The sequence below is a fragment of the Engystomops pustulosus genome, chromosome 3 (assembly GCF_040894005.1).
Source record: "Engystomops pustulosus chromosome 3, aEngPut4.maternal, whole genome shotgun sequence".
In the NCBI taxonomy this organism is placed as follows: Eukaryota; Metazoa; Chordata; class Amphibia; order Anura; family Leptodactylidae; genus Engystomops; species Engystomops pustulosus.
This window is the reverse complement of record NC_092413.1, coordinates 172817614-172832778: the sequence shown is the minus strand read 5'-3', so window position 1 is coordinate 172832778 and position 15165 is coordinate 172817614. Positions and strand designations below refer to the sequence as shown.

Below are 15165 nucleotides of genomic sequence, written 5' to 3'. Positions count from 1 at the left end.
GTAGACACCATTTTGTCAAAAACTTTTTAAAATTTTTATTTATCTATAAATCTATATCTTCTTTCATACTTATCTTCTATCATCCCTCTACCTATCCTCTGTCTATAGCATTCTCCTGCAGTCCCATATTACAGATACTTACCTACTACTGTATGTAACTACAAAGTGTTATTATTGTGCAGGGCTAAAGGAGCCTCTTACTGACTGTGACTGTTCATGAAATAGTTGGATTTTAGGCATGTATTCCAGAGTTACAGTCACAGTTACTTTCATACCTACCAACTTTTGCTGGGGTGAAAGAGGGCTAAAAGATGTGGCGTCCCTTTACTTGCCATTTGGCAAAACATACAAATTTTAAATAAAAAGTGGTCAAAAGGTCATACAGTCCCTGAAATGGTAGTAACGACAGGTCGCCCCACGTTACACAGCGCTGCACACCAAAGTATGGGATTTATGTTACTGGTATCAGGTTATGGCAATGTTTTTTAAAGTAAAAAAAATATATTTTATCACAATGAACAAACAAACCCAAAAGAATAAAGAGGAGGTGTCATATGAAGTGAACAGTGGAAGCCATAAAGACGGGGCCCACAAGAAAATGGTGCAAATGTTTTCTAAAATTTTCTTCCCATTACATTGCATGGGATTTGAAAGAGAACCTGCCACTTAACCTCTTCCTGCTCCATAGGGGACATGTATCACTCCTATCCGGGTCGGCTCCAGGTTGCAGTTGGCCCCTTTGCAGTAAACCCGTGTGGCGGCATTTAAAGTTTAGAAAATTAAAACAAACATGTCCTGTTCCCTAAAAAATTCCTTAGTTTTATCATCCCAAACAGCCCCCTAATGGTCATTTTACATAAGCCCCCCTCACACCCTATGGATTCATTATACAGAACCAAGCAGTGCACCAAAGTTAGCTGCCTCCAGGATTTAATGCAGTGGCCGGATTTCTCTTTGTGGCCCAGATGTTTGTTTAACTTTTGGGCTCTGAGAATGTCCCATTCTAGCGCCTTATAAGTCACATAACAGATCATGCTAGACCCAGACTTACTTTTGTAGCAACTCTGTGGGACTAAAAAGTTGCACACCGAAACAAGGCGGCAAAAGTGAGACAAACCAGGCAAATCATCACATGTACCACAAAAGGAAAAAACATAAGATACACTGCAATGATTAAGTAGGCCAACTACAGGACACTTCGAAAAAGTGGCAGCCAAAAAACTGATATATGATATATGTGCCCCCATGACTATTACTGCTGAAATCCTGTAACTTAGATACTGAGTTACAGTGCTCCATGCAGTATTAGCACACCACGAAGATGCCAGTTCAGTTCCTTACTGGAGCTAAACCGTGACCTAAAAACACAGGGTGTTAGCTGTAACCTCCAGCTGACATCCCCACATAACAACCACAGTCGGAGTAGGTCCCGATCGTGGGTGTTAACCTGTTAAATGCCATGGTCAGCGGCACCGTGGCATTTAAAGGGAACATGTCAGCAGGAATGTCATTTTTAGCTGGGGACAAGTTCCAATAACCTATGATATTATTAATAATTTCAGAAGCTTATGCATTATCTGGCTCCAGCAGCAAAAGACGAGTCACAGGGAAGGGATAGTCTCCTCTCTTCCACACTTCTGCATCTCCCTCACTACTCCCTGTCATGTGTATTGAGCACACAGGAGAGGAGGATGGTGTGGAGGAGACACAGGCTGCAGCTGCCCCACCCCTGGGACTTACCAAATGCTGCTGGCAGAGAGCCAGGGAATGTGAATTAAACTTTTATAACTACTAAAATGATCCACAATGCTGACAAATGCATTTTTTTTTTAATCAGCATAGATTAGGCTATTGGAACCTGTCACCAGCTAAAAGTTCTCCTGCTTCCAGCAAGGGCATCATCCTTGGCCTGCCTACTTTTAGAGAACATCCGGGTCTTGGCAAAATACTTCTGTATACAGGACAAGGCACCAGGGCTTGGTGGAAAGGGCTCCAGAAGGTCAGATAAAGCTTCCAAAACCTCCTAGTCTTGGCACAAACCCTAAAACCAGCCCAAGTACACAGGGACTGGTGCGTGAAAAAATTGAAAAAAGATATTATACATTATAATTTTTTGCATTGTCCTAATTATATACATAAAAGACTCAGCACAAAGTAGTGCTGGTACATTGTGTGATATTTCACTTTTCCATCCAATCCTCAATATGCAGTGAAAACTCCTTGAACAGTTTTTGTAAGGTTTTATTTTCTTTTTACTTACAAAACGCACCAAATGTACACTGCTTTTAGGGTAGGTCACATTTTGTTACAATACCTATGGTTGTGTAGATATTTAACCACCGGTAAAACAGAGAGTGGGTTCTTGTGCATGCAAAAACAGGTCAGACAAGAATAGAAAAAAAAAAATTTGACAAGTTGTCCACAGTATTTCATAAAGGCCAAAATGGCTTGAACAGACAGCTCTATGATTAGGGGGTCTCCAATCTGCACCCACTCTTTCCCATCCCATGCAACCATAGTCGTCCACGGCGCAGCTTTTCTCCTGATCACCCTCTAGTGGGCTGAACTGGGGAGTGGCACATTGCAGGTGCTTTTTGGCAAGAGAATAAAAGACTTTCAAGAGAACTAAGAAGCCTCTATGCGCAAAGCGAGCGGCTGAAGAAGAGTGAGCGCACACACATTTTTCTTGCAGCATATAGAGAATATTCAAAATTACTCGGTTTTCCAGCTTTTGATTCTTAAATTAAGAAGAATTAACCAATTTTATACATTAAAAAGGTAGAATATTTAACAAACAAATAGATTCCAACACAAAACCTATTCAGACTACAGGTATCTACATTGCATACAAATTAGTTCCACACAGATTGACGCGTCACTGAATAAGTAGCTCCACAACCGCAGATCTGCTTTTATTGCTCTTATGCATATGGTGCTCTCTGAAGGCACTGTGGCATGGATAGAAAACTTGGAATGACTTTGGTGGAACCGTTTGGAATGATTCGGATGATCATCGTTTACGTCATTCTGGAACAGGCAGTTTTGTGAAATCCGTTTTTTTTTTCTTAGTTTGTCCCAATTAACAGAAAAATAATAAATCAGAGTCCATGGTGTACTTCACAGGAGAATTGTAACATCTGCAGACAACGTTTTACATGCCCAACCTAATGCTCTGGATGATCTGGAAAATTGCTGGAAAGGAAAAAAATTGTTTATTATACATTGTATTTACAGGATTTTCTTTAATAACTATGTAATTAATTCTGAAATTGAGTGCCAGCTTTAGACACCATATGGTAGACACTTCTAAGAGTTAGCAATATGGCTATATGATAATGGTACACTAGTCGAATCAGTTACCATATGGTAGCAGGTGAAAATCAGAAAACACATCATCAAGCCAGATATCCAAGGAACTGCATTGTTTAGTAGCTATTATTTACCAATTCTCACCCCTCCCCCCTACACATAAAGCATCTGCATCTCAAGAAATATAGAAAATCTGAACATATTTTGTACACAGGTCCATTATATTGTGGTCTCCCCAGGTGGTAGTCACTACCCTTCCCACCCTCTTCAGTGTCTCTTACAATAGTTGGAGCATATCCTGGTAACAATACATTTTAAAAGGGTCAAAGCTATTTGGAGAAAATCTGTGCTGTAAGCTAGGTGGAGAGCTGAGAAGTTACTATAGACTGCAGTGATTTGCTGCCTACTTGGTCCTAGCAACATGTCCTGTTATCCCTGGACATGGAAACAATCCATCAACTTTCTGCAATACGTTGGCCACTTCAGCATAAGGTGAGCGGTCATCTACTTTTCTAGGAGAGAACATTCAGATATTTGCACTACAGGTGTATGCACTACAAGGGGTTGTCTGAGGTTTGGAAAACATGACTGCTTTCTTCCAAATGCTACACCACACCTGACCATGGCTTGTGCTGGTATTGTAACTGAGCTGTATAGAGCAGCACAAACCATGGACGTGTGGCACGGTATTTTTTAAGGAAAAAAGAACAACCTCTGGACAACCCCTTAAAGCCCGAAATATGAATGTCAATTATTCACCAAACGGTACCTGGATCAGTACACCTGTAATTTGTAGATATGCCATACTGGAGGAGCCGCATGCCCATATGGCACATCAGAACATACCAGGTAAGAGAAGCCAGTGGTTATACAGAGGACTAAACATGCTCATGTATTATGTACTACATGACTACTATTCTTCCATATAGCTACGCTGAATGTATATACTGCTGTGTGACACATGGCAGCCACATCACTACTTCTGGCAAGTCTCCCCATCACCTGAGCACAACCTGTACAGAGATCAGTCACCTCCTTCAGCTAAGTAGCTAATCCCTTCCTCCCAGACATACAATATATGACTGCTGCGCTTTTATTTAATCTCAGTAAACAATACGGTATTAAATCACAGGGCAGATTAGAGAGTAGCACAGGAATGCTAGACTGCTCCCCGAGGCAGAGCAGCAACCTCCGCTGCAGAGGAAGGATGTGCCGACATGTCACACGCGCTGTCTACACATCACAACTGTGACATCAGGGATTCTGGGATTGTCTAGTTGTCACCTGTTACTGGGTTTGGGTCACCTCTATGGGTTTGTGTGTGGCGATTTGGGAACGGAGCAGCAGATTGAAGGGATCAGTGTTATCAACTGGAATCTCCTACAGCCTGATATCACAACTTGCTGACTGTCTCCATCATTAGTCAGATGTCGCCATCCACTTATCGCTGGGTTGCACAAACTAAGCGAAGGATCGAACTGGTGTCCATAGCGTTACCAGGCAAACCTGTCTAGTGATGTCATTCAACAAGTCACCTCAGTCTTAAAGACAAGACTACACTGCTATATTGTTGGGTGGCACCATATGGCAACAAACATTGAAAGGCATCGCCCCAAATACTGGACACAGCTTTCTGGTAAAGGAAGGGTCCGATCACTCCCCCAAACTGCACAGATTACTGACAGCGTGATGGGCAGTACACCAAAGCCTCAGGTGTGGATCTGAGTCAGATGGACTCTACCAGACGTGTACTACAGTCATACTGGCAACCAGTCTGGTGTATAACTACGACTCCCAGCAGGTCCACACTGGGAGTAGTCATTTCGAACCCACTGATGACTGACTAGTAGGAGCTACAGACTGGGAGTAGTAGTCCTCTACAAGAACCTAACAGGGAGTGGTAGTTCCAGGGAAGCATGCTGAGGGTAGTAGTCCTCTGCAAGAAGCAGCTTAGAGGGAATAAGGGAAGCATGCTGGGGGTAGTAGTCCTATAAAAAAAAGCAAGTAGCTTACAGGGAGTAAGGGAAGCATGATGAGGTAGTTGATCTCTAAAATGAGTAGCACTATGAGGGAGCAGGCTGGGAGTAGTAGTTCTCCACAGAAAGGCACGCTGGGAGTAGTAGTTCCCCAGCACCTCCAATGACAGCAGGACAGGGCTACTCACCGGAGCCGCACACCACGAATATGAAGAGCGCCAATAACCAGGGACCTACCGAGGACTTCTCATCCGTCGCGTTCCTCTGTGGAGAAGAAGAGACAGTTACTATGTGCCCGTGTACACACTGTGCGGCTCTGCCCGCGTCCTGCCCGCACACGTACCGAGGTCTTGGCCACGTTGCCTCTCTGTGTGATGTTCTTGCTGTGTTTCTCATTCGCCATCCTGATCCTCTGTTTGGCCACCATGGCTGCAGCAGCTGCTGACGTGTGAGCGGAGGGATAACGGCCACAAGAAGAGCGGTCACCGGCCCCTGCACTGCTGGGTGTGTGAGCTGTGTAATACCGAGGCGCCGAGCTGCCAGCGTAGGCAATTCCTCCGGCCCCGCCCACAACGGAACTACGTCTTCGTACTACTGCGCACACGTCATCATATCTTGTTAAATAGTCCGCGGAGGTTACACGTGTGTTTGTATTAAGCGGCGGCGGTAGGATACTGTGCACTCCGTCAGACGTCTTGTTCCGCTCTGCTGAGGTGTGTGATTCGGCTAGTAAGGGTTACGTGTATCACGCGGAGGCTCCTCCCACGCTCTCGTTACGTCATCTGTCTCTTTCCGGCTCAAGATGGCGCCTCCCACGCCGCTGCTGGCAGGTTTGTCTCGTTACGTGGAGTAGTCGCTTCTCTCTGCCGGTGTAGTGTGTGGCGCTGGCTGCTGCGGGCTTAGGATAGCAGTGTAGTCTCTCCAGCCCTTGTCACATGTACTGCACAGCGGCAGCTCATAGCTGGACATTCGCCTCCATTCACATTATACTGCGGCTTCCTGCCCTCTGCAGGGAGTGTGTCATTACACCCCCATTTATTATTGCACTGGTGCCCCCTTCTTTAGGAGTGTGCACTACTGCTCTGAGTACCTGGGGCCCCAGCAGTAGGACACCGGTTACCCATTAATGGGAGGTACATCTTGTCTACAGTGCCTGTCTGCAGAGCATACTGTGACCCTCAGGGCTGATGAGAAGGGGGGCATGAATGTTACTGATGTGTCATATATAAAGAAATCTCTGGTCCTGCGCTCCATTTGCTTCCCTGAGGCTTCTAGGATAGCGGCCCAGAGGATCCATGTAAATGCTGTGTAGGTCCAGCACTTTATTCATATGAGGAACTTCATATGTAACATGTTTTTATTTCCATTTTCACAAAATAAACTTCTATTTTTCACAGATGGTGACCAAGTCATCCAAACACTACACACATACAAACAGGGAAAGAGGGGCTCTAGTCTGTGTGCTTGATAAGACTAGTCCTTGTTGTTATGGTTCCAGGGAGTCCCAGTGATCGGATGCTTGTCCCCTATGCTGTGGATGGGAATAAATGGCTCGCCTTCAAAAGAGAACCAACACAGAGTGCAATATATACAAACTGACAATGTCATGTGATCACATCCGTGCATGTCATCTGTGTGTGATGAGACATACTATGAGTTTACATAGTTTCGGGAAGAAGAAGCCTTGTGTAAAAGAAAACAGCAGACTGTGGGTGGCCCATTCTCCCTCTATCCACTACTGATCCGTAATTGAGCAGTGTTATCACTCGGGGCATATTCAGGAGGTCGCAATGTGGCTGCATTGCATCCAGAGGATTTGTTCGATCTAGGATCAGCTGAGATTTTTAGCTCCCATACTGTTAGGGTGAAGACACACGTGGCGTTTTTGGGCCGTTTTTAGTTAGTGTGGTTTCAGATCGTAAAAAACGCATGCGTTTTTTCCAATCTGAAAAACACTCTATTAAAAACGGCCTAAAAACGCCACGTGTGTCTTCACCCTTAGATGTCTTATTACCTACAGTCAGGCCAGGACTGGCAGCTACCATGTCCTCTTGGTTTTGGATCAGCATATTGGTTCTCATGCCTGGACTTGTTATTGTGATTCTGCTAATTTGGATCATTATACCATGGTCAGATGTTATAGGGACAGTAATATTTGGCCAAATAATGGCTCTTATTCTGTTGTTAATTAGAAATGTGCAATTATCATAAGGCTGTGGTTTAGAGCACTGTGACCTCTACTTACTCTGAGGTTAATAAGAGCCATGGCCATCTTTTAAAAAGATGTGCAGGCTGTTTCAATAAGCAGAATGTGTCTCACCCAACCTGCTGCTCTCTAATGCTTTTCATTGTGACGTCTGCAGGGCTTACATATTACGGCTCATTCAGACGGGTGTTTTCCGCTGCGTCCCCCATGACAGCCCCATCTGTGAGGTTTCGGGGAAAAAGAAGGTTTGCTTGTATTACCAGTAGGAACAGGAAGTCGAGAGAGTTTAAATTCCCTTCCCTAGCAACCCCTCACCTGTGCTTCCTGTCCCTACAGGGGATAGGTTGAGAAAGTAATCCTCTCCTCCAGATGTGGGGAGGGTGGTACACTCACTGGCTCCCGCTATCTCCGGGTCTTGGCAACCGTCCGGATACGGTCCCCTCCTAGCGGTCCTCAGGGGCCAATGCAGAGGGACATAGGGTGGCAGAGGGGTTATGTGGCAGGTTCCCCTGCCAATTCATCCAAGTAGCTCCGGGGCTTTGAGCTACAATGGCAGATGAGGTTGAGGAAATCCAGGTCCTGGTCAATGAGTACTTTCATTTGGCTATAAACGTGAATATATGGTCTAGTACGGTATAGCTCTTCCAACTTTAGAAAATAAGATCAGACTACAAAATAGTTTGTGAAAAAACCCTTTATGGACCAACATCCAGGATCTATTGTCACTGGATTTTATAGGTTTAAGTTGGAATCTGTAAAGACAGCAACTCCCCTGATAGGAATGGGATCTTTCATGTGTACGATCGATCTCAAGGATGCGCAATTATCACATCCCCATCCACGCAAACAGTCAAAAAGAGATGCGCAGTCAGGAGACCGGTAGAAGTCCGGTGGAATACAGTCTAGTAGGGTATAGCTCTTCCTACTTTAGGAAATACTTCCCAAAGAGAAAGAGAGAGAAAAGGTGAAGGAGAAAAAGGAAAAGGAGGGAAGTCTTTCAAAAGTTGTAAAAAAAAAAGTCTAAACGCTGAATTGTGTGAAATCCTAAATTACCGGACACCTATATACGAAATGATTGTGTCTATCATGCACGGCAGAAGTAGTCCAGGGAGAAAAACCTGCCTTACTGAAAGACTTAAAATCCATGATTCAGCAGTACAAAAATCAGTATAGCAGTCGTTATCTCTTTACTCTGAATCACATGGGGAAAAAAAGTGAAAATCATGTGTTGTATGTTCGGATTCTGAAATTTCCTATAGTAATACTAAAGAGTTGTGGGATGATGAGACCTCGTATGACACTTTTGATGACCGTACCTGTACTAGATATGTTTGTCTGAAGAGTTACAAAAACTATTAAAAGCAGTAAGAGAAATATAGAAGTGTTTGAACCCAACGCAATCGAGGAGGAATTCTTTGTGGGGCCAAGACCCAAAAAGAAAAGCGTTAAATGAGATACTTAAAGGTATAGTTCTAGAGTAGTGAAAAGACCCTGAGAAACGTTTATCAGTTCCGTATCCGGTTACTAATAGATAAATAAGGATCAGTAACCAAGGTTGTTAGAAAAAAACTCCTCTCCCTTTCATGGATCAGCACAGTTAACTGATCCTATAGATAGTAAATGGATGCACTTCTGAAAAAATCATGGGAGTCCTCCATGATAAATTTTAAATCTAATGTAACGGCCACTTCAGTAGCCCGGACACTTAATTATTAGCTGGGGGAACTGGAGACACACATAAAAGAAAACATTTCTAGAGAAATGACACTTCAATCCGTTCCCCTTTCCAAATCTGCTACAGCCTTCCTAGCAGATGATGATGCTGACGGCATTAGATTCTCCACCAAAGAATCTACGCGCGCTACTCACAAACTCGGCGCCCAGTGCCCTTTGGTTGAAGCAGTGGGGTGGAGATTTTAAATAAATCCTTTGCAAGGAAAATGACTGTTTGCCCCTGACCTAGACTCTGTCTTCGAGAAAGCTTCGGATAAAAAGAAAGGGTTCCCTGAAAATAAATCCTTTAAATGCCCTTTCAGAGATAAGGAAATGCCTAGGTCCAGGGGTAAGTCGGGCAGATGGAACGCTTCCAGGGGAGGTTGAGGAAGAGGCCTCCTTTTCGGCCAAAAACGTAAGGACAACCAAAAGTGATGCCAAGGTGGGGGGCAGACACGGGAAGTCTGTAGCCAGTTGGGAGAAAATCACTCAAAATCTATGGGTTTTGTAGTTAAGATCAGGCTACAAAATAGTTTGTGAAAAACCCTTTATGGACCAACATAAACAGGGTTCCTAATCTACTTTTTCCATGCTAGGTTGATTGCAACATTTGAGAAGAAGAACGGACCACATATGGATATCATCATGTGCACATCTGTGAAAAAAACAAATGTATGAGCAGACCCATTGGAATACATGGGCCGGTATGTCATTCATTAAAAAAAAAGGAGGGGGGGGGGGAGAGATAGCACGCAGGCATCAAAAATTAGAATTTGACTTGCCGGTAATTCGGTTTCCGCAAGTTTACAGATTCCATCTTGAACCTATAAAATCCAGTGACAATAGATCCTGTCTTCAGATAAAATCCATTTACAGGAAGATGATCTGTACCATTCGTTCAGCAGTGAGTCTACTAGGGTCTACTTGCATCCAGAGCGTAAGATAGTGTCAGAATCCTACCAGGTCTCTTCAGGTTTGGATCCTGTCCATTTGGGACAAGAACCATTTACATTCAAATGTAAAAATATCCATCCCTTCCAGAGTAAAATTAGATCTGTCCTGGTGGGTACAGAAAGAAAATCTCAGGGGTATTTTGGGATCCCAATCCAGTAGTAGTAGTTATACGCACAGATTTCAGCCTCTGAGGTTGGGGAGCAATCCTACAGGGAGCAATCCAGCAGTGACAATGGGATTGGAATACCAGGGACAAATGAAATTTCAAAGAGTTGAAAGCAGTGTTAGTCTATGGATAGCATTGGGAATTAACACATCCGGATAATGTCAGACAATAGGACATTTGTTGCCTCCCTTCAACATCATGGGGGCACAAGGTCCCCCCTAAGTAATAATCTGGCTAAGCTCCAGGTGGGGCTGTCATGGGTGATGCAACAGAAAATGAGAATTGGTCTCATCGGTAATTAGGTTTACGCAAGTCCTCCATGACACCCCCTATTATTCCTTCCTCAATTTCTTCTTATATGGTGATGGGATAGAAAATTGCCAACCTTTCCTTTTGTTATTTGGTAGGCACTGGTGAGGGGTTGCTAGGGAGGGGAATTTAAACTCTCGACTTCCTGTCCCTGGAGGTATTAGGAGCAACCTCCTGGGTGGGGCTGTTATGGTGGACTTGCGCAAACCGAATTACCGCTTTGCACTTCTACAATAATAATAAAGAAAGCATTTTTTCATCATTCCGGTGAGTGCCGCATTTCCCTCTTTTGTTTTGCCTTCTCTGTCTGCATATATTGGACGTGCACCCTGGACTGCTTTGTTTTCCCTAATGCCCAGTCTCCTGCCTTTGGTCTGCAGAAGGTGTTCATTTATGTACTCTTATGCCTCTGAACTTTCTTTCCTCCTCCTGAATTGCAAATTCTAATTTTTGATGTCTGTGTGCTATCCCCCCCCCCCCTTTTTTTTTTTTTTTTAACGAATGGCATACTGGCCCATGTATTCCAATGGGTCTGTTCATACATCCGATTTTTTCACAGATGTGCACATGATGATATCCATATGTGGTCCGTTCTTCTTCTCAAATGTTGCAACCAACCTAGCAGGGCAAAAAGTAGATTAGGAACCCTGTTTTTTTTTTTTGTTTTTTTTTTTTTGTGGATCGGGAGAAAAAAGTGGATGACATACGGAGGTTTAAAAAAAAAATGCGGATGCAATACGGACTGAATTTGCACATCATACAGCTGTATTTTTTTTGTGGATACGCAGCGGTTGTGCCCGTCTGAATGAGCCCTAAAGCTGCATTGTCTTTTAGCTTTTATCTAACCTTTTACTTGACGGCTTAATATTTTAATGTCTTCCATTTTCTTTTTAGTCAGAGGATCTGATGGACTTCATATGATTCAGGGTCCCCCAAAGATTGCAAATTTTGATGTATTTCAACGGTAAACACTTCTTATGTTTTCATGCTTTTGTAAAGATGTAATTTCAGTGGTGTTTGTTATTCCTAATTAATACACAACAAGTGATCTCTGATGGGATAAATCCATCAGAATTCAAAAACCTTAAAGGACATTTACCACCAGGATGAAGGATTGTAAACCAAGCAAACTGACATGCAGGTGTGTGCCCATTCTTGCAGGATATGTTCTTTTTTTTATCGTCTTATTCCCTGGTTTTTAAGAAAAAAAAGGTGTTAGCCTCGTTTGCAAAGTTTTAAAAGCCTTTTTTTTTGTAAAAGAAGAGCTTATCCTGCCAGAGGGGGCACACGCCAGTATGTTATGTTTTTAATGAGGGGGGGAGAGGGTGGTTTCAGAGGATAAGCAGTATGAGTCTCATTCACAATAATGTATGGGGACCGGTATGCGTCCGCAGCATTTGCGGCCGAATATAGGTCCCCATTGACGTCTAAGGCGCCCGGTCCCTGTGACGTGTCCTATATTTTGCTTTGTTACTGTGGCTGCACTTCACTGCTCCATGGAGAGAGGAAGGTTTAGCAGCGCTCATCCCTCTTTCCCTCCAGCGCACTGATGTGTGCCTAAGTCCGGGCCGGCGCACACGCTTTTGTGTGAAAGGACCCCAAGTCTGCTTTATTCTGTCAATGTTTTGATAAATTTTTCACAAGCTAACCCAAAAGTTAGGGCTGTTCAGACTAGAAAGTCAAAGATGCACCAAATTCATCAAGATGTGTCTGCCACTGTGATAAAACTAGTAAAGTCTTTCCATGAAGGGATTAGTATATCCACATGATCATCTTCATTTTTTATAAAACTCAGTTAACACTTTGCTGTTTGAGCTTTGTTTCTTTTTGGGCTAAGAAGTGCGCCCAAAAATGTTTCCAGTGCACTAAAAGTGGGGGCATAACATTTTTGAAAATGAAGCCAATAGGCAGAAAGTATTACAGCGGCTTTCTGAGCCAAAATCTTGAATTTCAGTTTGGTAGGGGTCCATCACCCAACATCACCACACATCACCACCCATCAGCAGCTGATTAGCCGAGAATGCAACATGAAGCGGACAGCTCCATTCTATGTGTAGTGGCTGAACTGCGTCACTGCAGTTTAGCTTTCATTTAAAGAGAACCGGTCACCAGTGAGGTGGCTGAACCGAGGCACTGCAGCTCAGATTCTTTTTCCGGATTCTTACCACTATACAAAACCTGTATGCTTCATATTCCATTCTATATTCACCAGCTGCTGATCTGTGATGGTACTGGATGTTAGGCCTTTACCAAACTTATAGTAAAATCCCTTTAAGTTAGACTAGACAGTCTTAAACCATACACATTCGATAAGTCCCCTATACTTGACTTTTGGTATGGTGGCGTATCTGCTCTGTTTTGGAGAGAACATTTCCAGCCTCTGTTGTCTATACTTGAAATTTATTATAAAGTCTACATTGTTTGTCTTCACTTGGTTGCATTAATAAATACTCTGAGTGATAATTTATAATGTACCTTGGTTTTTTATTTCCTTTTACTCTAGGGACTGCAGCAAAAATTGCAAAGTAAGCACTTTTAGCAAGGATGGGAAGCTGTTTGTATGGTGCAATGGAGAAGTGTAAGTGTTATTACAGACTTGGGCCAGTAATTTATGGTTTTGATTATTATTTGTATCCTAAAGGGAACCTGTCGCCACATTTTCACAAATACATCTAGTGACAGGTTTCCATAGAGCCATATTAACTGACATCCTTTTTTTTTTCAATCAGATTGATCTTTATTGATTTTTACATTTTATAGAAAACAATACAACACCAACAGTGCCCCAGTTGGGGGGATAAAACAGCCCCTCCCACCCCCATCCTTCCCGCCCCCCGGTTCCAGCCCCTGACAGCTTCACCTTCTGCTATGAGCCTTGTCTGCCCACTCCTATCACTTAGAATAACTTAGGCCATGCCCCAGCCCTTCCGCACATTACCAGACCCACAGAATCATTCATACCCTGACATTCGTACCCCCCATGCTAATCCTCCTCTCAGCAATGCTTGTGATGCCAGTCCCGGTGTATCCAACCACTCACTCCACAATTTCTCAAATTTCTCCATTTTTTTGGAATACCGCACTTTCGTTCAGCAACAGCCCATCCGCTTTTGTGAGGAATTCCTGACACCCTTCTTTTAGCTAAAATTGTTACCCTTACATCGGAGGTAATTACCTGTCATTGGAAGGGGCGTGTCTTGATTGGCTGGCCCCTCCCATCTTGTGGAAGCTGGAGGAATGGGCTTATGAGGTTTAATGGGGTTTTCCCACAAAACAAGTTATTCCCTATCCACAGGCCTAACTTGCTGCTTGTTTGGGTGAGGGGGGGGGGTTATTGGTGGATGGTTAACTTAATTTTATTGACCAGAGCCAGGCGGCTGCTGCTGCTAAAATTATGGGATGCATCAAGAGAGCAATAGATTCTCATGATAAAGACATAGTTTTGCCCTTGTACAAATCCCTGGTCAGACCACACATGGAATATTGTGTACAGTTTTGGGCACCAGTGTATAAAAAGGACATAGTAGAACTGGAACGGGTGCAAAGGAGAGCAACCAAGATTATTAGGGGAATGCGGGCACTGGAATACAATGACAGATTACAAAATTTGGGGTCATTCAGTTTAGAAACTAGATGGCTGAGGGGAGACCTCATTACAATGTACAAATACCTGAACGGATAGTACAAGGATCTCTCCAAAGATCTTTTTATACCTAGGCCTGTGACCAGGACAAGGGGGCATCCTCTACGCCTAGAGGAGAGGCAGTTCTACCATCAACATAGACAAAGGTTCTTTACTGTACGAGCAGTGAGACTATGCAACTCTCTGCCGCAGGAGGTTGTTATAGCGGACTCTATGTACATGTTCAAGAGAGGCCTGGATGGGGTCAGGGGTTATGGGGAAACCGCATTTGTTTAATACTTAAAGGTTGGACTTGATGCTCTTGTGTCTTTTTCCAGCCTTATATACTATGATACTCCTCCCCATGTCCCATCATTACAAGGGCTAGACTTGGGCCCAGTTAACAAATGTGTTGGAGCTCTTTCACTTTTTTGAGGATGGTGTAATGGACACATAAAGTGGAAGGTGAACAGCAGGTTTTCCATTCACTTTTCATTCTCCATAGACTTTAATGTAGCTTCCTTTAAAGTGGAAAAAAGTCTCGGGGTACTGTGCTGTTTTATACGCTGTTATCAATGTAAAGTGAAATGGAACCTGCCGGACACAGGTGTGAACTTATTTTTTACACGCCAAGGTCTTATTAAAGCAACGCTACTATCAAAATCCATCATGAAAAACAATGGATACTTACTCATAGATCCAGGCACCGTGACTGCGGAAATCTTTTTAGATTTGTTACCTATGGCCTCCTTCCTTTTAGAATTATGCTTTTGGGACAGAAGAACTCTGGGGGGCATTACCAGAACCCCTCTGTGCTGTAGCTTCACAGACTGTTACACTGTACAAGAGAATGTTTCCATTTCCCTTTTCTCCCATGGTATCTCCTTCCTTCTGCTGTAATTTCACACAC

At 43.5% G+C, this 15165-nt stretch overlaps 2 protein-coding genes across 3 annotated transcripts in view; one reads left to right on the top strand and one right to left on the bottom strand.

The window, feature by feature from the left end:
• Positions 1-2883: 2883 nt before the first annotated feature.
• SERP1 (stress associated endoplasmic reticulum protein 1) lies at positions 2884-6035 on the bottom strand. The gene is made up of 3 exons (XM_072143040.1): positions 5629-6035; positions 5474-5549; positions 2884-3192 (listed from the first exon to the last, which is right to left on the bottom strand). Exons 1-3 carry the CDS (start codon positions 5710-5712, stop codon positions 3152-3154), a joined length of 201 nt encoding a protein of 66 aa, XP_071999141.1. The 5' UTR covers positions 5713-6035; the 3' UTR covers positions 2884-3151.
• EIF2A (eukaryotic translation initiation factor 2A) overlaps positions 5962-15165 on the top strand; it is a 36241-nt gene continuing 27037 nt past the window's right edge. The window contains exons 1-3 of one of the 2 annotated variants that reach the window (XM_072143038.1): positions 5962-6115; positions 11528-11597; positions 13137-13211. In XM_072143038.1, the coding sequence (XP_071999139.1) occupies positions 6088-6115; positions 11528-11597; positions 13137-13211 (173 nt within the window). In that variant the 5' untranslated portion in view covers positions 5962-6087. The remainder of the gene's footprint in view (positions 6116-11527; positions 11598-13136; positions 13212-15165) is intronic. The other variant, XM_072143039.1, reaches the window with a different exon arrangement.

Excerpts from the sequence above, each read along its gene's own strand:
- SERP1 (XM_072143040.1), bottom strand. The coding sequence starts at position 5,712 with ATGGTGGCCAAACAGAGGATCAGGATGGCGAATGAGAAACACAGCAAG. Across the intron at positions 5,550-5,628 it reads GCAACGTGGCCAAGACCTCG|AGGAACGCGACGGATGAGAA; the intron begins GTACGTGTGCGG and ends TCTTCTCCACAG. Across the intron at positions 3,193-5,473 it reads ATTCGTGGTGTGCGGCTCCG|CAATTTTCCAGATCATCCAG; the intron begins GTGAGTAGCCCT and ends TTTCCTTTCCAG.